Below are 27,632 nucleotides of genomic sequence, written 5' to 3'. Positions count from 1 at the left end.
TTGACACTGTCACATGTGGAAGATTTTAACAGGAGAAAATTCAAGCACAAGTAATTCTTGACAAAATTAAAATATTTTGGTTTCTAGATAATATCTTAACTTTTATTATTGTCATTTTCAATATGTATTATAAAGTAATCTTGTTGTAGAGCATTTTTTATATATATATTATTATATTTTGCCATAGTTTCCTTTATACTGAAATAATTTTTTATTTAATCAGTAGTGGTGTATATATGGCCCGGAAAGATAAATAACTAAATAAATAATTCTTTTGTAGTATTCAAAAATAAGATGTTTAAAAAATCTTTGAATTAACAATTAATTACATTTGAAATTTGATTAATTTTTTATTCATATACAATTTCAAAAGTGACGATGTGTGAAATGGTATGAAAAAATTTAGGGACGAACTAGATCGCGACCGGATGTTGACAATTTTCCGGAAGTATGGCCGAAGGTGGCGATGAAAAAGATGACAACCCATTTTCTTTCAAAAAATTCGTCTCTCCTAAGGACAGAGATAGAGATAAATCAGACGATGATGATAATTCAATGTCCAATGGTCCAGTTCTTGATATTTTGCCTGACATAGGAGATACGTCATCAAACAAAAGCAGACGAAAAGACCGAGCAAAACTGGTCATTACTGACCATGAAAATGGTAAAAACTGATATACCATGTACATGTAAATGCAGTAATATTTTGAATAATATGAGGCAGGTTTAACTTCTTAGAGGACGAAGTAGAATAAATATATATATTTAGGAATCTTTACTTGTATAATATGAGGAAGAAAATTGCCTTAAGTGCAAGCGAAATCCGAAGCAAAAGTATCAGGTTCCCTTTTCAACAAATTATACTCTACGTCACATACAGCACATGTTCGAATTGAAACTCTACTTTTTAAACCATGGGGACTTAACGCTAGAGTTGTCTCTCTTTTATTTAATCTGAAGATAGTTTGCATGCATGCATGACGTGTTAGTACCAACGAGTCGCTTATTGGCTTAAATCGTGCGTAACAAATCCTTATGGGACAATCCGATACTAATATCCACCATGGTTTCTACGGGATGATTTGTTTACAAACAAAGTTTGTAAGTTCCCATTGAACTCCGGCGACAATCGTCTGCTTGATCAACTTCTTGGTATTGTACGTTGTTCGTGTAAAATAAATCCGAGATATCCGAACTTACGCCGAAATGCATTCTGGGTTCTTCGGTTTTTGGACAAACCATTTAAAGGTAAACAACATCTCCTAGCAACCCGATCACTGTAAACATGGCCGACTTTTGACAACGTAAATATTGGGACACAGAATTAAAATCTCAATGGAATTTAACGATTCAATGTTTAGGGAGAAGCCGTTTGGCTAAATGAATGGGCAAGTCATTTAAGACAATTTAAAAGATGGTAGGTGTCAATAAAGTTGTAGAAAATATTTTTATTCAAATTTTAACAGTATCTTATGTGACGCCGAGTATAGACTGCATACCATATATCATTTTTCCAACTTTTTTTTAATTTCATCATAAATAAGGGCATTCCATATATTCGTAAAATTTTTGGAAGAACTGTTCTGGGTTTTGGCATAAATTACAGGGTTTTATCAAGATCCTTTCATTTGGTAGTAGCTTTTTAAAAAGAAAATAATGTAGTTGTCTTTTAAATGCTTTTGGAAGCTTTAATGTACTCAGATGTAGTGTTTTACTAGTGCATGATTGCTGTGACATCCAAAGGCTGATTTGCCTGACAAGCTGGGATCATGGGATGTCAGAGCTTGTCCAATATCAAAAACACAGGATTATATTAGAAAGAAGAACTTCTGCAAATTCCCAGAAAAACAGTTGTTTATTGTTGCATGTACATCAGACAACACAATCTACATGTATTTCACTCTATATGAAACTTACACATTGCTCATTTTTTTCAAGATTTCACAACATATGACTCAGTGATCTTGAACTTTATAAAGTTCAAGATCATGATATTTTGCTATTTTATTCAATTTCCTTTCTCAAAACACCAATTAATGTTAAAAATTAAATACATGATATTGTTAATAGTATAAACATTCATTACATACCTTATGTTAACTTTTCTAAAAAAAAAACGTGGTAGATTTAAGTCTGCAAGCATGCTCCAAAATTGGTGCGCTAAATCCAGTGTTTTTGAGATAGGAGGAGCTCTGACGGCCTCAGCTTGTCGAGCAAATGAGCCATTGGGCATCAGAGCAGTATCAGTTTAGTGTTTTGCTTGGACAAAAGTTTCTTAGGTTTTTAAAAAAAAAATTAGATGAATTTCTATACATTTAAGAGCGAGTTTCATTTGCTTATTATACATGTAACAGTGATAAATTTAAAAAAAAAAACTTAATCAATGCTACACATAATAAACTTCTCCCTGTTTCATCTCTGTTTATCTCAAGTGGTTTAAGCTCTGAGTCTTTGCTATAATTTTTTGAGTTGTTGGCCTGGGGAGCTACATGTATTTAATCTTAAATAAGAAGGATGAAAATTGATATCTTGGAAGTTATCTATGGCAATAACTGTCTCCTGCTTATAAGCAAAGTTCAATTTTATTTCTTAATTTCATTTTTAAAGGCAGTGTTCTCAATTCTCCATTATAGCTTGGTTTGTTTATTTTTGCCAGCTATAATTTACATTATATATGAAGCAGGTGTAACCTGTAGGAGGATCAAAGTTGAATATATTGATATTTTTGTACCTTTCAAAGTTTTACATTAACTAAGATTTATTTTTTGTCATAATTTTACAAAATTTGAAGTTGTGAGGTACAAACATTTTGTTGTTTTTGTATGACCTCAAATATTTTGCTGTCATTGTCCATAGACAATTGCTTTGATGTAATTTTCTCAAGTGGTCAATAATCCCAATATGAAAAAAAATTTAGACTAATTTCTATACATTTAAGAGCAAGCTTATTAATGAGTTGATTTCTTTGAAATTGTATTACAAAGTGCCATAACACCAAGGGAAGACTGATTTTGGGTGTAAAGACTAGTGGAACAAGATCATCAGCAGTGATTTTCCAACCCGTATTTTAGGTCTGAATTTTGGTCCCATTCCCAGTGAGAAAAAAGCTCTTAAAATCCTAATGGTTGGTTGTAAAATTCCTAATTGTCAATAGATGTCCAGTCGCCTCGAGATCGTGATCATGTTTTTTTTCTTCCGTATCATACTTTGTTTATTTACATTTGGATCGTCTTTTGGGGTGTTTAGTTAGTTTTCCTTATACTATCAATACCATTATGATAGCATTGCAATCTATTTGATTCTATGTCATCATTGTGTTTGAAGGGAACTAAAAAAAGTAAAACAGACAAGCCCACACAATACGTCAATAGAATATTTCTAACTGGGCAATTTGATTGCTGGCGCAGCTATGACTCATAATTCCAAGTTCTTTTTAAAAAAACTGAGCTCAGCTGATAGTGTTTAATGTCGGAAATTAGATACATTAGACTTAAAAAAATTGAAAGAAAACTTAAATTTTAATATACTATTAAATGACTCAAATGTTTTATTAATGTTTGAAAATAATGAAAAAGGAAAACAGTACATGTATGCATTATTAAGATGAATTTTTGATGAGAGATGTAGATGTACAAATTTTTCTTCAGGCTCTGTTGTATCCAAATTGTCTTCCAAAGGAGATCTGCACTCTTCAATACCTAGGGAACTGTAGTGTTTCTCATTTATATATCATTTCCCAAATTAGCGATTTTAGACGCTTTTTTCCCCAATTGCATGGGCCCCGGGCCCCTTCTCAATAGCAGTAGGAAAATCACTGATCAGGAACATCAAGTTATCGGTTGTTTGGTGAACATCGATTCATTGATCGATTTCAAGATCTTAAGATTGTTTCGTTCATGTTTTAAAAATACGAAAATTTTTTCTTTATCCTTATTTTTGAAATGACCGTCTCTTCTCATGACTGACCAGACTATTTATATTTCTGTTGACAATTTGTTTTATTTTTAGCTCACCTGGCCAAAAGGCCATGTGAGCAAGTGCCATCACTATGTGTCTGTCGTTGTCATCTGTAAAATTTTTCAAACATCTTTTCCTCTGAAACTACTCAATACTTGCAGATTGTAACCAAACTTGGCATTTATGTTCCTTAGTGTATTTTTAACAGTCCTTTTGTGGGGATTTTTTATCTCGCAAAAAAAACATTGCCGCTGTTACTAAAAATATACCATAGAGGTCAAATTGAAGAATTAATCAAATAACTCAAAAACAGTTTGGTTGAGCTAAAATCTGGCAGGCATTAAAATTGTTCTGCAAAGTGTTGGGAATCGATCAAAATTTCCAGATCGATGATCGTTGTATCAACATCAACTGATAATCAGTGTTTGGGAGTTCGATTAGGATGACTCTTCAATAAGGCATTGCCAGAATGCCTCAATTACTTAGTTCGTATATTATATCTTATGTATTATCAATAAAGCCTAAAATGAACATTCTCCTTTTTTCTGGACAATAACTAAAACTTGAGTAAAAGTGATTGGATCTCATATCAATTTCACTACAATGTGCCATTAGCACTAAAGGAAGACTGAATTAATATTTTGGGTTGTGAGTAGAACCAAGTAAGAATAAAGGACCAAAAACTACAAGACGCCATACCCTTAAAGGATTGGTTTGAGGTAAATTATTTAGAAATAAGGATAAAAAAGTGACCATTTTGATTCTGGTCAAATATCTAATCTTAATAAAAAAATATATGAAAAAATCTTTGTTAGGGTTCTCGAAGCTATCTAAGGGATAAAACATGTCATAAGACTATCTTGCCTCTGTCCAAAGTTGTGTTCTGGAAGCCATTATAAGTTAAGACAAGTCACAATTTTCATCCTAACTTTAGGAAGTCTAAATAGGTGTCTTAAGTTCATCTTATCGCCATCCTAACTTGAGGATTAACTTATCTCCTTCTTAACTTTAGGATACATCTCAGTAGAATAAAATGTAAACAAATATGGCTGTGGCATTTATGTGCATGAGAAGAAGGCAGCAGAATATTCATCGAAGTAGACTGTTTAGGGACTATAACAATCCTTTGTATCATTTAGATGACCTCAAAATCATACATAGGTACTGATTGTCATGTCCTATGATTCTAGATTTGTGTAGAAGATTCGATAACAAGTCGCAAAGACCAATAGTGAGGTCCTGCGCATTGCCTGTTTCTCTTCAGATAATGACAGCCTTGCGGTTCTATTCGATGGGGAGTTTTCAGCTTGTAAATGCTGATGTACATAACATTTCTTGTTCTAGCATTTCAAGATGTGTACAAGACGTAACACAATGTTTGGTCAGAGTTTGCAACCAGCATATCATTATGTCTACAGACGTGGCAAGTTTGGCCATAATAAAACATGGATTCTATGAAATTTCAGACTTTCCTAATGTAGTAGGAGCTGTCGATGGAACTCGTGTGTGAATCAAATCTCCACCAGAGGACGAACGTTTATATGTATATTGTAAAAATTTTCATTCCATCAGTGTGCAAGTGATTTGTGAAGCCAATTTGAAATTTCTGAACATTGTCTCTGAGTGGCTGGGAGCAACCCATGATGCATTGTCTCTGAGTGGCTGGGAGCAACCCATGATGCATTGTCTCTGAGTGGCTGGGAGCAACCCATGATGCATTGTCTCTGAGTGGCTGGGAACAACCCATGATGCATTGTCTCTGAGTGGCTGGGAGCAACCCATGATGCATTGTCTCTGAGTGGCTGGGAGCAACCCATGATGCATTGTCTCTGAGTGGCTGGGAGCAACCCATGATGCATTGTCTCTGAGTGGCTGGGAACAACCCATGATGCATTTATTTGGTCTAACTTAAGTGTTTGCCAACTCTTTGAGAATAGAACAATATCTGACGGATGGTTACTTGGAAATAGTGGGTATCCTATAAGGCCTTGGTTGTTAACGCCAGTATTCAATCCAACAAAAAACAACAAAGTTACAATGGGAAACACATGAGAACAAGAAATGCTGTTGAGAGAAGCTTTGATGTATTGAAAGTGTGCTTTCGCTATATTGACACTAGTGCTGGAACTCTGTTGTACATGTATTCAGTGTTAATGTGTTGTCGTATTATTGTTGCTGTAGCTGTTTTACACAATCTGTGTATAGCAAACAGATAACCTTTACCACTAGGCATAGACGGATTTCGTGACCATGGACATATAACCGGGCTAGCATACAATGGACCTTTGAAAGATGGGTCATGTGTTCGTGGAAGACTTATACAGGGACGATTTTTATGCCATACTATTATGCTTTATATATGCTATATATTAAAATTTGTTTTGAGTTGAACATATGTCTTGCCATGCAAATTTCTAAGTTCAAAGGGTCATAACTCCCACAAAAATTATTGAAGCAAAATTTTCTAGTAATATGCACAACTACATATGATTTTCTTACTACATACAAAGGTTTAGTAGTTTAAGAGGAGTTGCAGTGACAATCTTTGTGACAGACATGCCAAAAGCAATATGTATCCCCATCAAATTGAGGCAGGGACATAACCATAATTCAATTTTCTTATAAGTAATATATATAAGTAGTAGTTTTTTTATATTCTTTGATTGGAATACGAAATTTGATAACACATTCAAAGCAATAAGACACAAATTTTAGGTGCAAAGTAAGATTTATTACTGAGAAGAACCGACAGAAGATGTGGGCACTGGCACATTGTTAACGGAAATACCCATTTGCTGCAGTTGTATGTTCAGCTTTGTCATGTACAGCTGATATTTCACTTCTTTGACCAGAAGAATCTTAATATTTCCAGCCGAGCCTTTTCCGTTGCCAAACGCTCTTGTTCTACAGCCAATCTTTGTCTTTCATTTTCGACGAGCATGTCTTCTGTCGATCCTGATGGTTGCGGTACTTGCATGGGACTACTATTATCGTCACCAGATGAACCATTCTTAGAATCGGTATTGGAAGGTGATGCTGAAAAACACAAAACAACTGTTTTTAAACCTAATCATTTTGGTATAAGGTTACAGACCACCAATTCAACCAATGAGCATTTGGAACGTACGCAAAAATAGTCCTACGCAGAAATTACCCCTGTTCCTCATAGTGCTGTGAAAAAAGTTCTCATCTTATTTTAAAAATTTAAAGAGTTTCTGAAAGGAAAAACATTTCTGTACATTTTATAGGTGCATTTTGCTTCTTGTGATGTGAAGCCTAATCTCCATAATGATTTTTAAATATACCCCTATCTTGTGAAAACACTGGGATTTCCCATGCTATTTATAGACCCTTCACTTCCGGTGACCAGTACTGCACTGCAAGTCTGCTAACCCCACATGCCATTCTGAGGGTTGTGAGCTGACATATGTAGAATCATGCTGATATATAGTCATCTGCAGGTTAAAGTTAAGGTAAAGTCCAGAGAAGCCATTGAATATTGTGAAATTAGCATAGAAGCCTATGGGAAGTGGAATTAGTGGTTTTTAGCCTTAAGATGAAGCCATGGCAAAATGAAAAGTTTCTTGAAATAGCTTTAAACTACTTGAAGATCTTGTTAACTTTGCCATGAGAGGAATACACTACAAAAATCCTTCAAAATATGCATTTTTTTAAGTTATAGGTCCAAATTATGGAAAATTGGTCTTTTTGGCTGATTTTTATGTCCTATCTTGTAAAAAGTGTAGAAAATTTAGTAAAAATATCAAATATTAAACTTTGAGGGCTATATTTACCTAAATATGGTAGTAATAAGCACTTGAAATCAAGTTTTGTGTAGATTTGAGCAAAAATTAGGTTAGAAATGAGGAAAAACTCACTTTCATTACTGCGGTTAAGGCCATATAAGCATTCCCCTATGGCAACATGGAAAATCCATTATTGAGCACTTTTTTTGCTTTAGGTGCCCTTTACTGGTCATGTTTTAATGTGAAAACACTGTATTTACAAATTTAATGCCAAATATATCACCTTTTGTGAAAATTTAAAGATTTAGGATTTTTGACATGTGATCAAGAAAAAGGGGGAGGCATGTCAGAAATAAATTTTTAAAAATAGACCAATTTCTCAGAAAATGATTACTTTTAAAACTATTTCTTCATTAATATTGTTAAAAAACAAGTTGTGATTGATATTTTTTATTTGAAAAGTCAGAAAAAGTTCTTTGCAAATATTTAATGCATTTCAGTATGGTAGAATATTTTCACTTTTTTGCTGGCACAACTTGGTTACCCTATATTTAAAAATCAAATATTTAAAAAAGTGCTTGTCACATTTCACTGAAACTTTGCAAATGCATTCAGTATGTGTGTAGGAAGATACCTGTATAGTTATTTATTTTTTCTAAGACAAAAAGTGACTCTTTAGGTTACAGACCACCAATTCAACCAATGAGCATTTGGAACGTACGCAAAAATAGTCCTACGCAGAAATTACCCCTGTTCCTCATAGTGCTGTGAAAAAAGTTCTCATCTTATTTTAAAAATTTAAAGAGTTTCTGAAAGGAAAAACATTTCTGTACATTTTATAGGTGCATTTTGCTTCTTGTGATGTGAAGCCTAATCTCCATAATGATTTTTAAATATACCCCTATCTTGTGAAAACACTGGGATTTCCCATGCTATTTATAGACCCTTCACTTCCGGTGACCAGTACTGCACTGCAAGTCTGCTAACCCCACATGCCATTCTGAGGGTTGTGAGCTGACATATGTAGAATCATGCTGATATATAGTCATCTGCAGGTTAAAGTTAAGGTAAAGTCCAGAGAAGCCATTGAATATTGTGAAATTAGCATAGAAGCCTATGGGAAGTGGAATTAGTGGTTTTTAGCCTATAAGCAAAAGACTGTCTGATAGTTATAATTTGAAGAATAAGAAAAATGCGCTAGCCCCCTTCCTTGATCAATAAGGGGAGTGAGAACTCCGAACTTAAGGGATGGGAACGGGGAGACAGGAGGGCTAGAAACGGAATCAAGGACCTTATGCAAATGGAAATATGTTATCTCACCTGATTCTTGTGTGGCATTGAAGTTGTCTATGCTTGGTTCCATAGTAAAATCATCTTTCTGACAAGTGTCGATCCCACCTGCTATTCCTCCGATCTGTGTGTCACCCATTATGCCTACTACCTTGTTCTGAAGGGGAGACAGTGCATCTGGAGGGGGGCCTCCACCAGTCTTTTTGGTCTCTCCCCTTACAAACGCAGCTTTCTTCTTGATAGTATTTGAATATGCAGACCATTCTTGTGCTGTTTCTCTACTTCATCTCAAACATATTTTTAAGGAATGTGCATGATTTTAAACTTTTACCTGAATGTTTCACGATTCAGTGACACCTCACTCAAACAAATTTTGCTACAGTTTCTATTTCTAATACATACATGTAACAATCAAAAATCGATAACTTCATTCATTTTTTTAAATTCACTTACATGCATATAATAGGAAGCACTCATTCGATATTTTTTTCACTGAAAATGTGAAACAAAACTTTTTTTGTAAAAAAAACCAACAAAATCCATAGCCTCCCATGATCAAATGGTTTTGCCTTATTATTATATGCATTTTTGTTTATTTGATATAACAATGTATTTAATATTTTTTAAAAATAAAAACATAATATAAATAATAATTTAAACATTTCACAAAATATACTTAGGATGTCTTTATGACGTCTTAACTTGAGACATGTCTGAGATAGCTTCGAGACACAACCTAATGTTGTTATAAGATGATCCTTACTCCATCCTAAAGTTGGTCTTAGGACGTGACTTATCTTAGGATAGCTTCGAGAGTCCCACCCCTCTTCTTGAATCTAGTTTGTCACACAAAAATTTGCAAAATAATTGTCTTTTGTGATGCAGCTATGGAGAACACTGTTACAGGTCAAAGTTCCATCATGGGTAAAGATTGTCTTATACCAAAATCATATCTGATGTAATACAAACTGTGGCTTTTGTTTGACTTCACTTTTATTAATCAGCCACAAATAGTTTATTTTTAAAACTGGCTTTTATTGATTGGTTGGTAATTAGTCTTTAATAGATTGATTGATTGGTGTTTAGCACCCAAGCAGCAATATTTCAGCTATAACCAGGTGATGAAATGATGATGAAATAAAAAATGGGAATGGACACAAAGATAAAAGGGTTGACAAATTTTTATTGCCTCTATAAAAATGGAGAAGGGGTATTGTTGGACTTTAGCCTCCTACAGCAGAGCACAAAGGTTCCTTTTCCTATCGAATATCACAGCAGAGTTCTTAAATATACGAGGAATGTGGCATCTTTCCCAATTCATTGCACCACTATGATTTGCAGTTAGATCTTCCATATTATGGCCTGACAACCCCAGCATGTAACATGCAAGGGGTACCCCATTCCACCACCTGGGGCATACACTGTAGTTGCTCTGTGGGCAGAGCATCTTTGCCCCAGCCAGGGTTGTGAGCACATATCAAGATATGTATATTTTTTTCAGAAGTTCCAGTCAATACAAATGCACAGAAACCAAGGAAGAAAAAGAATGGAGATGAAAATCCTTTTTCTTTCAAAAAGTTCCTATCAGGTAGCTCATCCAGTGGTGGGGCTCGCCCCAAAACCTATAATACTCAAAATGTTGTAAATAGTAGCAGTAAAAGTAGTCCTCGTGTTGCACCTGATTTTGCAAGTGACTTACCAGACTTTGTTCAGGATCATTTTAGTGACCAATCACATGAACTTAATCTTCCTGATTTTGCCATTCCTAGTCATTCTAATTCCAGTACAGGGTTATCATCTCGAAGCAATGACTCAACCAATGAGGATATGTTTAGTGGAGATCATGACAACCCTGTAGATTCAGGTCCAGAACCTGTTCATATGGTTACAGGGGGTACTGCTAGATTACCAGACTTTCTTTCTGATGGAATTTTAAAAAATGATTGTGACCTTAGTGAAAATAGAATATCCTCATTAGAAGTGAATGGAGACTATGAGTTAGAACTTAGAAGGGTATGTTTACAGTCATTGAGTGTATAATATCAAGTTTAATTTAAAGCCTTGATGCAGTGTACTGTTATAACAGAGAGTCCAGTTTCAACTTATCAATAGTTACTAAATACAACACACATTCCATAAAAATTGTTGTGAAGACTTTTGTGGAAAACTAATTTATAAATATGTAGTTCAGTTGTTATTAATAGAGAGTGTACCAATACAGTAATTTATAATTTGTGCATTTACAATCAAAATAGTCGACACACAGTTTTTTGTGAACTTTTCCATTTTCAATATATAGATATTTCTACTATAAGAATACAGTTATTTTATTTGGATATAAATTGTATTATTTTATTATATTCTTAGTTAAGAGAAGAAAATTTCAATTTACGTACCCAATTAGAAGAGGCTAGAAGAGAGGCTGTCACAGAATCGCAGAGGTAAAAAATAATGTATTGTATTATACAGTTAATTAGAGTAGTATCAAATACAATGGTTTCATTTAATTTCTTTGGTATCAGTTTTCATGGTTAGAGGAAAAAAGACATTTCATTTATTACTTGAATATGTGGTTCATGGGTTAAAAAAAAAGATGATTGATCAATGCTTCAAAGCTCTTTAAACTGCAGCCATGGTAAAAAAGTGATTAACACATGACCAACATTTTTGCAACTCAAAAGCTGCGTCTGTTAAAGATAAGAAGAAACTAGTCATATTAGAATCGATATAAATCATGGAAACTCCATTTTATCATTGTTTTGCCACAGGCTGGCTTTTTATGTTGCTATTTAATCCTTGCTATTGCTCAGGGTAAAACAATGTGTCATTAATGGCCAGCTCGTGGTAAAACAATGAGTTTCCATGATTTATTTCTTAAATGATGATTAAAGTAAAACCTTCATAGCTGAAAAGTTTGAAAACATTTATTTTTGTGGATACAAATTTCACAACACTGCTAATTGAGGAAGTTACTGAAATTATAAATGGAAGGAATGTATTATACCATATGACACATCCAACATGAAATTATTCTCCCATTATGAAATCTGTTATTACGAGTAAAAGTTCTGGTAAGTCATAATACTTTCTAATGAAAAATCCAAGCACCATTGTTAAGTCTATATTTGACAGAGTTGGTAAAACCTAGAATTTACTGAATGGATTTTTTACTATATATGAGTAGAGAGATGGAAACATCTGAGAATACTGAATGTCACTCAAACAGTCCAAACTACATAATTCAGGCAAATAATGATTAGCTGGTTATAACCCTCCTTCTTTCAGTATAACAATTGAAGGGTGACAGGATATCTACCACTCAATATGGCTTTTTCCTTCATAACACTATTGACTGTTAGCTACATATATATGAAAGTCTGATGAAACATACATGTACAGTGCTGAGATTTGGGACATTTGAATTAGACAGAGATAATTGTTCATTGAAGTCTTAATTTCATGGTTCCACTCTGACCATGAAAAATCATGAAAATAAAAAACCCATGAATGAAACCATGGTAACTTGATCAGTTTAATTGATATGCAAGTTGTGTGTTTTGATATGGTAATATAGTAGGTCATTATAAGGTTATACTGTAACCAACAAAAAACACTTACTATCAGTATATTTACTGTTATTTAGATGTCATAAGATGAAGAAAGACATGGAGGATATACAGAAAAAAGAAGCAGAAGAGAATGCTGCATTAGAAAATATGGTTCAACAAATAGAAGCAAACTTGACTACAACAACTGTAAGTTTAACTTAATTTGACATCATATGATTTTTTTGTTTTCAAGAAACTCTTCATCTTTTTATTAAGAACCTTATGTGCAGCTTTGAAAAATTGCATAGTTAACTAAATTGAACTAGATACGATATTTAGATGTACATAAAGCAAGAATTTATTAATTGATGCTTTCAAGGGCAGATAATTTTTCATAGTCAAATGTGAACTTGATTTCATAACTTCTAGGTTATATGCAGTCAAATCATTTTAGTTTTTTAACCATCTCCTCTTTATATTTGCAGAAAAGAGCTGTACTAGCAGAGACAACAGTAAGCAAGCTTCAGGCAGATGTTAAATCATTACAGGTATTACTGACAGCTATACTGCTAGCATACATAATCTACTAATGTACTAAACAATAAGATTTATGATATCTGTACATTTCAGATGTGCTACATATATCAATGTATTTCTAAGATATCATATTTTATATGTTATTTGGTATCTTCCAGGAGAAAATGAGATCACATCTGCTTTGAAGATCTAAAATAATAGTGATTTTCCACTTGAGTGTCAGTAAATAAGGAACGTTTATCTGTTTAAGTAAAATATTGTCCGTAACAAATCAATTCACATTATCAATGTCTAAGTTATTTATGTTGTTGGTTATATTACACATCAAAACTTTCTTCTTGCTTTGGTGAAGTGCATCATTTATACATCAATTACTTACTATTATGTCAAGCCACTGCATTATTTTTACACCTGTCAAATTTGACGGGACGTATTATATGGTATACTGCTGTCTGTCTAGCCATCATCAAGATTGTGTACAACAACTCCAAAGTGCTTTAAGCCATTTAAATAAAACTTTGGTCAGTTGTTTGTATTTATGGAAGAAGTTCTTTTTAGTACTACATTAATTTTGAACATTCAGTTTTTGAGTTATAGGACTTTGCATTTAAAGAAAGTTTTTTTTTCTGTTATTGTGCTTTAAATGAAAAATGCATTGAAACTTTTGACTTATTCTTTGTATTCATGGTAATAGTCTTCCTTTTGTTTTCTGTAAAATTTCAATTTCATGTTTTCAATTTTTTGTCACTTTTTCTTAAAAAAAAATTTCAATGAAAATTGTAAGAATTTATTATTATTGATACATGTACAGGTAACAAATTAAAACATAATAATTGGCCAGTGTGAAATATTTCCCATCACTATGTATCAATCACCTATAAATATATATATGTATTGAGAGGCTTTGAAGGTCAAAGCATTAATGGCTTTGGAGGTCAAGCAAATATCTTCCCATAATGATCAATATAGGAACAGTTATTGTTTGGTATATCAGCCAACAGGCATATCATGCACTTATTGCGAGCTCTTTATGAAGATAATTAATCTACATATGTATAAGTAGCAGGCTTTTCTATTTTCCAAAGTTTGGACCATGATAACTGTTCAAAAACTCTCAATTAATTGTTGCATACTATAGTCTGCTTAGTATTCACTTGTTGATTGAGGAAACCCAAACACAGTCACACACTATGTATAAAATTTTTATACGACCCCCCCAAAAAAAAATTTTCGTCGCATAGTGGTATCACCCTGTCACTGTTGGCATGGTCATTGTTGTTGGCTATTGTTAAATTTAGTTTATTTACGATAACTTAAATAAAACTGATCTGATCTTTTTGAAATTGAAACCTATAGTTTTTTTAGGTTTTTGCCCCACCCCTTTTGGAAATAGGTGGCTAAAAGGGTGAAAATGGATGTTATCATTTTAATTAACAGGAAAAGTTTATTGTTGATCAAATATTTAGGATTCAGTTGTCAATCTGTTCTTTTCGAAATTCTGTTTTAAAAAATTTTACAGGGTAGGCTTATGCTCAACTGTTATGGAGTCCAAGAGTACCATATTTGCCATGCCCCCCCCCCCCCAAAAAAAAAAAAAAACTTTTTTATTTATGGTCAAATTTTTATATTTTATTTTATTGGATTCCTTATGTAAATCCCTGCCTGCATTTTTCAATCAGATTTTATGGTTTTCGAATTATAAGGAGTCATAGGGGTCACACCCAAAAAAAAATCTGTTTTTTATAATTTTTGGTCCAATTTTGAAAATTTGTAATTGAATTTCAAATTTGTGCTATATGGTTTCCAAACCAGTTGTTGTTAGTCGTTATGCTTATTTGGGTCAAAACTTAAATTGTGTCCTCACTTGCCGCCAGTGAACAGAGTTTGACAGATGCAGTCCGTGAAGCTCTTTATTCATTCTGATATCTCAGCCTAATAAATCTCAGAGACCACAACTTTTCTCTTTTAGTTCCATGTAAATACAATTTAGTGAATTATATGTGAACTCTGAATCCATTTCTTTTCAAAATTATGTTATGTACAGTCATAATGATGACACAATAATAATTTTCCATGTGACATCATAAATATTACATGTTTGATCTGAAGGTGAAATTGAATACCCTTATACAGAAATATTTAGGTCTCAGATATTGTAGAAAATAATGAATAATTTGGACCTGCTTGCTTTCACTAACAAGTTTCTTGTTAATCATATAAGTATTATACAGTGTGAGGTATGTAATTTATTAAACACATGTATCATTTCATTGCTTCCTTGCAGAAACAGCTATCATCTGTGAGATCTGAGAATGATTTACTGAGATCTGGAGATAGTGGTTTAGCAGAAATTAGAGAGAGAACAAAATATTCTTCGGAGCAACTTGCTGTTGCTGCCAACACAGCTGAAAAAAGTTTGCAGTATGTACCTTAGATATTAGGTATATCACCAAAGATAGCAATAGAAACATTTCACTGATGATGCTTTTATACTATTTACTGGTAGTTAGCCACTAAAGTTTTCATGCAAAAATATTTTATCTTATCTCCTGGCTATGAATGGTTTGATAGGTGTGTGCTGACATTTATTTATTTTTTAATTGTTAAATTTTTGGTTTTATAATTTTTATTGAAAACTTTGTTATTGCAGACAGTTGTTACAAGGAGTTGATCAGATGAAGTTATTAGCCCAAGTTTTGTCTTCCATTGATAAGATAACTGAGGAACCGAATGAACCCACAGATGGACAGACCAACAAGTCAAAACATAAACAGAATAAAAAGACTGATAAAGATGTCACGTGACAAGATGTAGTGAACTTAGAAACAGTTTAATTCAAATTGTGAAAATCACTTTCAGATATCAGCCTATAAGGTGTCTACATTGTACATCCATGTTGCCAAAATTTAGGGCATTATGCTCGGTATATACTGGCAAGTCATCATGTTTGGGTATATGAAAGAGAAATGTGCAATAATTTGACGATATAACCTAGTGAGGATTAGAAAAAATTTCATAAGAATAATTGTGGTCATTGTCAAATATAATGTTCATATTGTGGTTTAAGTTAATCAGCCTATGATTTAACAAATGTCTATTACTTCTTACTGTGAGTTTGTTCTAACCTACTTTTGCCATAACTACAGTAAGTGCTTGTTAATTTCCAAATGTTGCCATAGGATTCCATTGTTGTCTTTATAGTTGTTAAAAGGTTATATGCGGTAAAACTTTGTACATCCTATGATACATATTGTGGATTTCCTTATGAAAGCATTTAGTATTAAATAGTTAAACAATTGTAATTTGAACATTATACTTGAATCATATTTTGATGACTGACTTATTTATATTCAATCATCAAAACTACTCATACAACACAATAAATGTTCATATAATGGTCTGATGCTGGCATCCCTAGACAATTTGGTATCCCGATAATACATTGTAACTTGAGTGCAAGCGAATGGATCTCTTTGAAATTGTACCAAAAGATGCCATACCATAAAAAGAAGGCTGTGATTGATTTTTGGAGTTGTGATTTGAACCGTTTAAGAATTGGGGCCAGAAACAAGCATTCTTATTAAGTCTGGGTAATAACTTGACTATAAGGAAATGGAAAACAGTAATGGTTTCAGAAGATACCATACAATCAAAGGTAGCCTAGGATTGATTTTGGAACCATTTATGAATATGGGATCAGAAAAGAACCACTTTGATTTCAGTCTGATTATCCTGTCTCAAAAATTCTATCACAATCGAAATTCAGAGCTGTGTTAATCTTGAATGTGTCCATACTTACCCAATTGTTCAGAGTTTGACATTTGCAGTTGTACCAAGCTGCACTGTGAAAAACATTTTGTATTCACCTGTGTTATTACATGTATTATGAATCACCTATTGTTCTAATATTACCATTGTGTACCACGCAAGCATCCTAAGATTTTTTTATCAAGAATAGAAGGAAAGAATAATTAATATAATTCAAGGTTAGAGACTAGACAGGGAAAAAGCAATTCATTTTCACTTTTCATAAATAGGAATGAATCTTTATGTTATATGGTGTTTCCTTCTTGATTCCCGATGTTTCTTCTACAGATAGTTTTTACTCCTACCTGTGTATGGTTATATTCTGTTACTTTTACTTTGGAGTTTAAATGCTCTTGTACGTTCATATTTGTTTGGTCACATTTGGTCATGATTTTTGTTTTACTTTGATTCAATTCTGTATGTTACTAATTTTTTTTTTCATTTTTTTAAAAACTATTTAAAAACCTATTTGCATTGATTCACTTTATGCTACCCAAAAAATCTTTTTCCACAAAACAAATAGATAATAATGAACATCTAATTTTAAAAAAATTTTAAGTTCAAATCTAGTTATATGTGTAATAGATGCTTCATTATGACTGTGTATAATCAAATTAATTTAAAACCATAAACAAATATTAGAATCTATCTGTTCATTCATTCATTTCTCCATTTTGAGGAATTTTCTCTTTTACATGTACTGTTCAATGTTATTTAGTCAATCTTTTACAGAATGTTAAGTGCATAATTTTATAGTTTCATCATATTCCATTGAGCAGTACATACAAAACTTTGTGATTGTTTTAAAAAGGTTGACATTTGATATCTACCACAAATACTACTTTTACTACTTTCATAGAGGTTATTATATTAATATCACATTCTGTATGTTTTTTATTTGGCACATTTTAAGTAAGCATTGCTGACATGGATTCTAGTTTCCTCATGTTGTTACAGTTGAACTAGCCGAGTGTTATATGGCTTAATAAGTTGTATGTAGTGCCTGAATGTCAGGTGAAAACCAAGTTGACATTTTCAATCCCAAACCCTTTCGTTTGGTTTAGTCTTATAAAAGCACAAGTACTTTTTACCTCAAAGTATTTTTTTTATTGAGCATTGAAACTTGGAGGATATGTCAATATTAATACTATATACTATAACATTAATTAATATTAATCAATATTAAAATTACCTTGCTGATAAATTTGGGGCCATATAGACTTCAATCTGTGTGTTCTTCATAGTTTTTTTTTATTTTTGTCAAATTTTTGCATCATTGAGCTTTGCATTTTATCACAAATATTCATTAAAGATATATCTTATACATTGCTAATTTTGAAGGGAAAATGTCATAGAATGAAGCAGGAAACAATTGAGTTCATTTTGAATGAAGATGATAATTGTATAGCAGATTCAGTAATGTAATCTATAAACAGCTAATTGTGTCAACTGCTTGGAAGTTACAGTACCTGAACTGATCCGTGCAACATATAATTGCAATTGGTCATCAGACAGATCTATTAAACCGGTGATTGTATCACATGACCACTGACACAGTTTATTTTACGGATTTTGTTGTTTCATTTATCAATTTTACACTTTTCCCTTAATGCAATAGATTTAAACATCATTAAACATTAGTTTGATTTTTAACAAAATACAATATGTGAATTTAATATCTTCAATTTAAGATAAATTTGATATGGTGTTATATTTGATTTGTTCTTAAATATACATGAACCGATCATCTGTCATTTTACATAACAAAACTGCTATCAGATCAGTTAGCAGTCTTTGATTATTGATCCATCAGCTATTACTCAATCATTGAATATCAATCCATCAGCTACCACTCAGCAATCATGGAGCCATCAAATAATTGCATGAATCGGTTCAGGGACTGTAAAATTTCAGTGTACTTTCTGTGTTAACTGTATAATGTTGATTGAATGATTGATTATTTTGTCAGAATGTCGCTTTGTTGATAATGTATTGTTATTTATGTGACTTGTTGAAGATCACAGAATTAAAGTTATTTTGTTTAATTTTAACTTAATAATCAAACATAACTTGATGAGGGTGTCCATGGAAGACCCAGACAGTGATTGGCACTAGCCAAATCAATTTCAAAGATCACAATCTCATGTTTTGTAAAAAAATATTCAAGTTGGTTTGTACTGCATTAGTAAGAATGAAATCAATTACAATCTATAAACATGGAAATAAAGGGAAATGACTCTTATGATCTAATAATAATGTTGTTGAATTGTTGGGGAACTTTGAACATTATTCTGAGTTGTCCACTTTTGATACAGAAAAATTCATATTCTGTCTGACATCATAATGAGTTTGACATTACAGTGGAACAAAAAAATGGTGGGATAAAATTTGCTGTGTGTTGCCTGTATTGTAGGATATGCCTGTTCTATTTTTATGGGCAGTCTCTTAATACATGAAGTCATAAAAAACCTATTCTCAACAATAACAATTTTTTGCAGAAAATTTTTGTTGTCCATACATTGTCCACTCTTTTAGAAACAAAATTACTGGTTTAGATAGGGACCACTGTAGTGTATACATCTTATCATATTTTTATAGTTGTTACATGTGTGTTTTACATCTTGTTAAAACAGGTGCTAGACCTAGGAATCAAGAAAAATGGGGCTCTAGGGTTGTTTTTTATGATCAACTTTACATTTTGAATAAACTTGTATACTTAAAGATAAAGCTACTTAGATAAATGAAAGAATCCTAAGATGTGTCAGTCATGGAAAGTAATATAATTTTAATGCTGTTGGTTTTACAAGATATGTGATATATTAATTACTTTAATGATTACAAAAGTATAACAATGACAAAAGTATTGCACAGTAACAATCACAGTTTTATGTTTGTAGAAAATAATACTTGACATACCCTTCTTCACATCATATTTCCCCCTTTGGTCAGGGATACCTATGTCTGGTTAAACGGACGTTCCTCCGAGGTTACGACAACAGCAAGAAGCAAGAATTCTTTTTAACAAATTCCTCGTATCTTTCCTGAAGTTCAGGTTTAGGAAACTATAAATAATAGGGTTTATAGCATTGTTAATAAAGTAGGATTTTGAGCAAAATTTGTACACGAGTTCTGCTGTTGGTTCAAGTGAATCTTCAAATCCTTTAATTGTACTACGCAAAACCATAACGATGAGGAATGGTAGAAAGCTAATGACGTAGGCGACGGTGACGGCAAATAAGACGACAGTGGTGCGCGTGACTTTAATTTGATTCTTAGAACATTGTTTTTGAAAGTTAACCACCGACATAGAAGATTTACGTCTCTCAGTCTCCCAGCTACCCTCATTATCAGATGACATTTCGGTACTAATTTGATCGTTCGATACACAATCTGACGACGGTCTTTCTTTCATCGATGGAGCGTCGGGGAGTTGTTCGCCGATCTTAGTCTTTTTACGCTTCCAAATCACAACTCCGATTTTTGTGTAAATGACGGTAAAAAATATAAAGCAACCAATGAATAATAAGAATAGAAAACCGTAGTAAACTGTCGGGTATAGAGTATGTCTCATAGAATCGTCGGTAGAACAGTCTATAGCATCGACTCCATCTATTCCGACTTCGACACTTTTCTCTCCAAACAGAATGCAAGCGGGCCATGCCGCTGAAATTCCCACTATAACAGACACGAAGCACATAACTTTGGCATGCTTTACTGTCATGTGTTTGCCCAGTCGACAAATTCGGAAATATCTATCGAAAGCCACGGCGATAAGAACCATCGATGATCCAATTATCGATATTGATTCAATAAATCTGAGAAGTTTACATGCAGCAGGTGCATAAAACATGTAAGGGTATCTTAGATCAGCGACTTCTGTTGGCATGCCTATGAGGCAAGTCAGTAAGTCTAGCATAGCTAGAGCTAAGATGAAATAATGTGACGACGATTTAGTCTGTTTACTTAAGTACACACAACAAACGAGAATGTTTCCAAACGTTCCGACGAACATAAGCACCAACATGTAAACTATTACTGGTAAATAGAATATAGCTTTCTCGTCGTTCAGACGGACCAACTCTGAGTGTGGGTCACTGATGTTAGCAGACGACATGGTTCTATTGTGGAGGCGTTATTTCACATAATATAGACTCTTCTAATAATCTGTAAATAGAAAAATGTTTTTACAAATTGAGTAGATGCTTTTCTGAACTTCCTTATTAAAAGGGTTTATAAACGTTTCGTAAATTAGAAATTTCAATTCACTTCGATCCTAAACGGGATACTATTAAGAAATGATGTCAAATTATGGCATCATAAAACACTTATTAAGTGGGAATAGATTCTGTTGCTCGTAGATTACTGTGGTCGCATTAAAAGTTTCTCGGTCGTCACCATAGCCTGATCGAATGACATGGAGTGTGACAAACAGTCTTCATTGCCATTTATGTTCTCCCCATTCCATCGGGTGTCTTGCGAGAAGCAGGAAATGCTTTTCCTTCCAGAGCACCTGAGATCGTTAAAAGTTTATGATATCTGGGTCCGTGCTGCTCTTTTCTGGTAAATTAAATTTCTTGATGTTATTTCTTCTGTCTTTTCGATGTTTTTTGTTGTTGTTTTTTTGTTTGTTTTGTTTTGTTTTGTTTTGTTTTTTTTTGGGGGGGGGATATTTTTTGGTAATTTTACATCTTAGTAATTGCATGTGTGCTTAGTGATTTTTTGTGGTTAGGGTATAAGTTGGCAAACCATACATGCTTTATTATAACTAAAACATTCAGTGCATAATACAGACTGTTCTTGTGAACAGTTGGTCTGCAAACGTTTATAGATCTACTTGTAAAATTCTTTCTATAATCCTTGAGTATCAGACTCGATTTTATCTACGGGAAAAGGGAAATACTAATAGTTACTAGATAGCAAATAGTTTACAAGTGATTTCGCCTCTAGATATATATCTACATGAAAATATTTACACTAATGATTAAAAACCTTGTCATATTACAGGGCTCTACACCGTTAATTCAATATTTGTGTAGCACCTTTTGGTCGTGAAATTAATTTGTAAATAAAATAATAAAATACAGAACTACGGGGGAAAATAATTAAATCAGTGACCAACACTGGTTTGTTTATATTAAATAACAGCTTAACTTAAAAATCATTTTACAAGTTTTTGTATTTATTTCATTTTTTATGACTCTTTGAAAAGGTAAAATAAAAAATCTGTATAAGATATAAACTGAAAGTTGCACACTTAAACATACTGACTGTAATCGTTCAGAATTTGAAATAAATTTAAGAAATTACAAAGGAAGGAATGATGGAAGAAAAACTGCTTGTTAAACAAAAATAACCAGGCTTACCTTTTGATTGCTACATTAACATTGAATTCGATGCCTTATAAATCAAAGAACTATATTGCTTCCGATATTAGTTCACAGTTCTTAGGATAAGTAATTATAAGTGTAAGATATGCTCGAAATCATTAAATCCCACTTGAAAAAGTTGACCTCCGATCTCTATTAGCTTGTTATATACAAAAGTGTTTTGGTTAGTATTTTCGAAACAAAAGTTAGAAATAGTTCAACTACAATTACCGATAATTGTAACGTGCGAAAACGTTTGTATTTGTAATTAATTATGATTTTGATTTGTTACAAAGGAATTGAATTGGGTTAAGGTTAACACTTAGCCTGTATTAGCAACACGCACATGTAGGTCCTTTGTTCTGAAGTAACCTTACCAGTGGAAAAATATTCCTTTGAAATAAGAAAAAAATGCAGAATTCACTTAAAATTCAATTTTCATATCAACGAAAATGCCTTAGATTGCACTAAAAGCTTTTGAACGCATTTCGATTATACAGAAGCAAACTTTTGATTTGAAATAAACGATTAAAAATAAAGATTTTTTCGTTGACTACGCTATGATACCCGATAAGATAACACACACATATACAAACATGCATTTTCGATTACAAAGTCTTCCAAAATATATCTCTTTTAGAGGAACGAGATCATAACAACTCGAGCACAAATATGTGAAACTTTTTGAGATCTTACCTTAAAATTCACGCCTTAGTTTCTTTCAAGTTGGACAAGGAAGAGACCAATCCGAACATATCAATCAGAGTCGACATGTTCAATTATCCGTAACGGTTTACTCAAAATCTCAGGGTGAAATTTTTTTGTGAAATCATAATTTTGAGATGTTATTATGTAGAAGTTCCTTTGTATATTCTTAATTCAGTACTTTAGTTTTAATGTCATATTTAGTGAGTTCTTGTATGTTGCGTTCAAATGTATTATTTGCATTTGTATTTTATGTATATCGAGTTGAAACTTTTATCAAATTCTATTCCAGTTTTCTGCTAGTTAATTTTCCAAGGCTTTGTGTCGCAGAAAATTCTTTGCAACCAGTGTAAAATTTCGAAACTTGAACATATAAACCAGTCTCGGGGAGAGACGGTTAGCTTTTAACCTCAGATGTCGAGAAAAGGCACGTAATTTATTGTAAGGCAAAAAAGGAAATCAAGTCACAGGCAGAACAGTATACATACAACCATCATGTTTTGATAATAAATGAACTTGTCAGTCTGTATTACCGGTATAATGAACTCAAGTCAATCTGTATTATAATTTCTTTCTTATTTCGATTCTTTACAAACAGCATGAAATATGTTTAACAACCTGAAGCATGTTTTATACAAGTATCAATTGCATGTTTACAAAGGAGACATGCCTTTACACTTAAACAACCATAAAAGTGTTTATATGATGGGTACAAAAATTTATAAACGTCACAAAACCCACAAGATATACTTGTAAATATGATGGTGTACAGCTAAAGATACTTACTATAGATGAAAGTGTCATGAATCACGTCTTATCGTGTCGTAACTTTTACGTGCATTCATCCTTCTTGATAAGATGATACACTTCACAGTCGATTATTGGAAATACTTCTTATACTAATTGGTATCCTTAACCAAATATTGCCACTCAGAATCTAGACAAATAAGGGTTCAATGTTAACTAAATAAATCATATTTAACTCCTGTTTCACCAGTCATTCTAGCTGTCCCTGTTACTCCTCTAGTCAAGTTTAGGTGTAATTAACCTGAACAGGTACAAACATAAGCAGGTACACACATGTCGGTTCAGAATTATATATTTTGATGGTTAAACTGTTTAAATATATGTAAATGTTTCTAATAGATGCTCAAAGATAACATTAATTCAATTTTTATTTCACATTCACCTTTTGAATACAGCATTAAATTGGCTCGAGGGTTTGGGAAATTAATTCAATTTAAATCTTCGACTTTTCAAAATTAACAGTATAATGCGATAAAGCATCAAATTTCCCCATAATTATTCTAATAAGTTTTTGAATGTGGCTTACATCATTCGGTGAATGCGTTCGCAGATGCGAACATCAGTTGAAGAAGGAATGAAGATTGAAATCTTAAAACCTATGCCATGATACAACACTTGGTGTATTAAAATATTGCTTAAAACTAAGCTGTAGACAGCTTTACTATCAATTTACTATCAAACTTGCCTAACCTAATGAAAATACGATGTCACACCATACAGTATTGTCATCCTGACGAGTCTAAATAACTAGAATTTTCTATGGTCTATATAGCATACTGGTATAGTATATCTTGCTATTTGTCGACCATTGACATATTTGTTAATTTATCCAGTCCAGAGAACATTTTCACTTTTAAATGAATTCAATTTAAATCAGACAACTATCTTCAAAACATATATCCTTGTTAATCCTTTTCTGTAGTCCTACGTTAATACAGTAATAAATGTAAATGTAAAATTACACTGTATAAAAAGCAAGGATTTATATATAGCATCTATATTCCTTGACCAAAGGAACGTTGAATACTGGTAAGTTTAGAACTGTCACGAAATACTTCTAAAATTATTTAAAATAAAGATTGTATAAATGTTCGGACATAGTAAAAGTTCGGAAGCTAATTGAGCTCATTTTCGTAGACTGAACAAAATTTGTTCGCGTTACAATTCGAAACTTCCGCGAAACATACGCGATACTTTCGCGAAATAACGCCTGACTTACGCGAAATAATGCGTAACTTACACGTTATAACGCGAAATATTAAACATATACTATGAAAATACGCATTATGAAGACCGAGATTTTGTTTTGTTTTTCAAATGTCTATCATTTAGTTGAAATAAACGTAACAGCGAGTTCCCTCGCTGCTATTGTGGTCATGGAAGTGAAAGCATTTTGAATTTATGACAAGCTAGAACTTATTTAGTGGTCGCCATTTTTTTATATCACACTGCTTAATGAAGATCGCTAATTAATAAGGGGCGGGGGCAGTCAGGTAACTTGTTTTGTTTTGTTTCATTATTTTTTACTTTTTTTGTTTGATGTTTCTGGTTTCTATTTGTCCCATTTTCGCTCTTGATATAAAAGTTTCATAATGACTTCGTTTGACCAAACACAACAAACACAAACATAAGTACTACTTTATATAAAAAAGAAAACAGTTTTAAATCTCTCCATTTCGACCTCCAACACAAAACAAAGGAAATTTAATAATTGTAGAAAAAAAAGTTTAAAAATTCAATACAGACGGACAAATCTAAGGTTTTCTTCTTCTTTCATATACACAAACAAGACAAACCGCCTCGCGTTAATTTGCATAAGTTTCGTGTTATTACGCATAAATCATCTCCGACTATCAACTTGTATATGAGCACGCTCACAATACCACACGCGCCTGTATTTTCATCCTTTAGAAATGCCCAGTCCGTATACCCTCCCAAAGTGTTCTCTTAACAGAATTGTGTGAAAATTAACCTCTTCAAGCTTTTTTGCTACCAACAAAAATATGTAAAAAAAGTAAATCCGTCATAAATGGAGGCGTTATCTAGACAACAAGCCTAACTCATTTTTTAACTATCCTACCCCTCCCAAAAAAAAAATGGTCCTCTTTGACGGAGTTCTTTTCCCACCCAAGATTTTATTGCTAATCAACATTAAACACAAATTTTGAAGGAAATCCGTCAAAACGGATGCGCTATTCAAGCGAAAAACCTAAATCATTTATATACATATTTCAACTAAGTCACTCTGTCGTCCTCCTTGGCCGATTTCCGACAAAATTGATCCAACTCAAGCTATATTCACTTACAGAAGGAAATCTGTCAAATTTGCACATAACAGGTCGCATCTAGTATATGCATATAAACATTGTGCACAGTTTGAAAAATAGTAATCAAAAACTTCTCGAGTTACAGAATACACTAAGTATCACTATGTATACGTAGTGTAACGGACGGAGTAAAGCGGCTACTAGACTGTCACTTGGTTATGAAGGCAAAAAAATGGGAAGGGGGTCCGGAAAAAATTGTTCAAGGCTGATAGTGCTCTCGTTTGCCCATATAAATCAAATTTTCCAACAAACGGGGGATCAAACCCCGGAACTATCTTCCTCTTTGAGATACGCCACAGCTTTTGAAACAAGAAGTCGGATGGTATTGATAAGAAAGCTACCAGTAGGAAATGGGGGTTAATTAGACAAAGATCGAGATCAAATATTTTACATCCAAACAAACAGTGACGCAAGACTTAAGCAGACAAATTTTTATCTTATTATAAAACATCAGTAGGCTGTATACAGGTACTAACAAAAGAAAAACTTCGTCTTGTTCGTTCATTTTTTTCACGAAGTCTCCATCTTATTATTAACTCGACATTATTGGGTGTTTTAATTGCTTGTTAGTAGGTTAGCAAAATGTCACTTCTTAAAACATCCCTTAATTTGCGTGCTACAGTCTGTGGTCGTGTGGATCGACATGGCCGAACGAAATGCATTGCACGAAGGCTGCACGTACGTACATTACGAGTTAATTTATTAATTAAACTGTTTAGCCTAATGCATTGTAAGCCTGTATACAATAAACTGTTGGTGTAAGAAGTACTAACACTTTTGAGAAATTCCCCCTTTTATTCATTCAAATTCAAATCGAATTATCCAATTCGCATTGAACACGTCGATAATTTGAATTTGCATCAATGCGCATTTGAACCCGCTTTGTGTTCACGTTAAATTCGCTTCCGCCAAAATCAACCGTTCATACGGCATTTTTGAATGTTCATTATTTTACAGAATGAACACTCCAAAATAATCTGATTTAATATTTGACACAGGAAATGTTTCCAGCGAATGTCACAGAACTCGAAAATAAGAATTCCCTTTTTCTATCAGTTTGGGAGAAATAAGTTGAAAATTGAACTAAAGGCCCACAACGAATTCGACCCAATTGAGACCTTAAAGGGCTGTATCATAAAGATAATTTCATTATTTTTTTTTCTTTTGTGGTTTTGCTAAAGATATTGGATAAAATCGGCAAATACATAATTTTTTCACATTTCAAGGGCAATGACCTCAGTAATGACCATCCATATTTATTTTTATCTCACAAATTTTCAATACCTTGAAATATGTGGCTATATAAACATGTTCCGTAAATAGACATGCTCTTTTAGCAGACCAAAAAATCTGAAATCTTGTGCAGAATACCAAAGGAACATTCATTAAAATTGGAGAAGTAATTTCAAAATTGTTTAAAAAATTGTGAACAGAAGACGACAGATAATGTGTAAGTAAAATTTTTCAACATAGAAAGGTTCTCCACTAAAGAAAGGATTCCATCAGCACACACCAGTTTGGCAGCTGTCCAGAAGTAACCCA

The 27,632-nt window shown here is 32.9% G+C and overlaps 2 protein-coding genes and 1 pseudogene across 5 annotated transcripts; 1 reads left to right on the top strand and 2 right to left on the bottom strand.

The window, feature by feature from the left end:
- Positions 1-439: 439 nt before the first annotated feature.
- On the top strand, positions 440-18,930 carry LOC148615718 (uncharacterized). 2 transcript variants are annotated; one of them, XM_088582235.1, is made up of 7 exons: positions 440-664; positions 10,495-11,006; positions 11,361-11,434; positions 12,637-12,748; positions 13,027-13,089; positions 15,363-15,499; positions 15,729-18,930. In XM_088582235.1, exons 1-7 carry the CDS (start codon positions 451-453, stop codon positions 15,880-15,882), a joined length of 1,266 nt encoding a protein of 421 aa, XP_088438361.1. In that variant the 5' UTR covers positions 440-450; the 3' UTR covers positions 15,883-18,930. The 2 variants fall into 2 exon arrangements, with proteins under 2 accessions (XP_088438361.1, XP_088438362.1); XM_088582236.1 differs by having other exon boundaries at positions 449-664; positions 15,363-15,519.
- LOC148615719 (uncharacterized) lies at positions 6,690-9,761 on the bottom strand (annotated as a pseudogene).
- A 767-nt stretch (positions 18,931-19,697) lies between the features above and the next one.
- LOC148615717 (orexin receptor type 2-like) lies at positions 19,698-23,882 on the bottom strand. Of its 3 annotated transcripts, none has more exons than XM_088582237.1 (2): positions 23,743-23,882; positions 19,698-21,049 (listed from the first exon to the last, which is right to left on the bottom strand). In XM_088582237.1, exon 2 carries the CDS (start codon positions 20,997-20,999, stop codon positions 19,851-19,853), a length of 1,149 nt encoding a protein of 382 aa, XP_088438363.1. In that variant the 5' UTR covers positions 21,000-21,049; positions 23,743-23,882; the 3' UTR covers positions 19,698-19,850. The 3 variants fall into 3 exon arrangements, with proteins under 3 accessions (XP_088438363.1, XP_088438365.1, XP_088438364.1); XM_088582239.1 differs by lacking the exon at positions 23,743-23,882 and adding an exon at positions 22,948-23,004; XM_088582238.1 differs by lacking the exon at positions 23,743-23,882 and adding an exon at positions 22,249-22,372.
- Positions 23,883-27,632: the final 3,750 nt, after the last annotated feature.

This window comes from Perna viridis, chromosome 5 (assembly GCF_037379345.1).
Source record: "Perna viridis isolate PV_CMFRI_1.1 ecotype Kerala chromosome 5, ASM3737934v1, whole genome shotgun sequence".
In the NCBI taxonomy this organism is placed as follows: domain Eukaryota; kingdom Metazoa; phylum Mollusca; class Bivalvia; order Mytilida; family Mytilidae; genus Perna; species Perna viridis.
Note: the sequence above shows the minus strand (reverse complement) of the source record. Positions and strands in the feature narration are given on the sequence as shown.

Excerpts from the sequence above, each read along its gene's own strand:
- LOC148615718 (XM_088582235.1), top strand. The coding sequence starts at position 451 with ATGGCCGAAGGTGGCGATGAAAAAGATGACAACCCATTTTCTTTCAAA. Across the intron at positions 12,749-13,026 it reads CAAACTTGACTACAACAACT|AAAAGAGCTGTACTAGCAGA; the intron begins GTAAGTTTAACT and ends TTATATTTGCAG. Across the intron at positions 15,500-15,728 it reads ACAGCTGAAAAAAGTTTGCA|ACAGTTGTTACAAGGAGTTG; the intron begins GTATGTACCTTA and ends TTGTTATTGCAG.
- LOC148615717 (XM_088582237.1), bottom strand. The coding sequence starts at position 20,999 with ATGTCGTCTGCTAACATCAGTGACCCACACTCAGAGTTGGTCCGTCTG.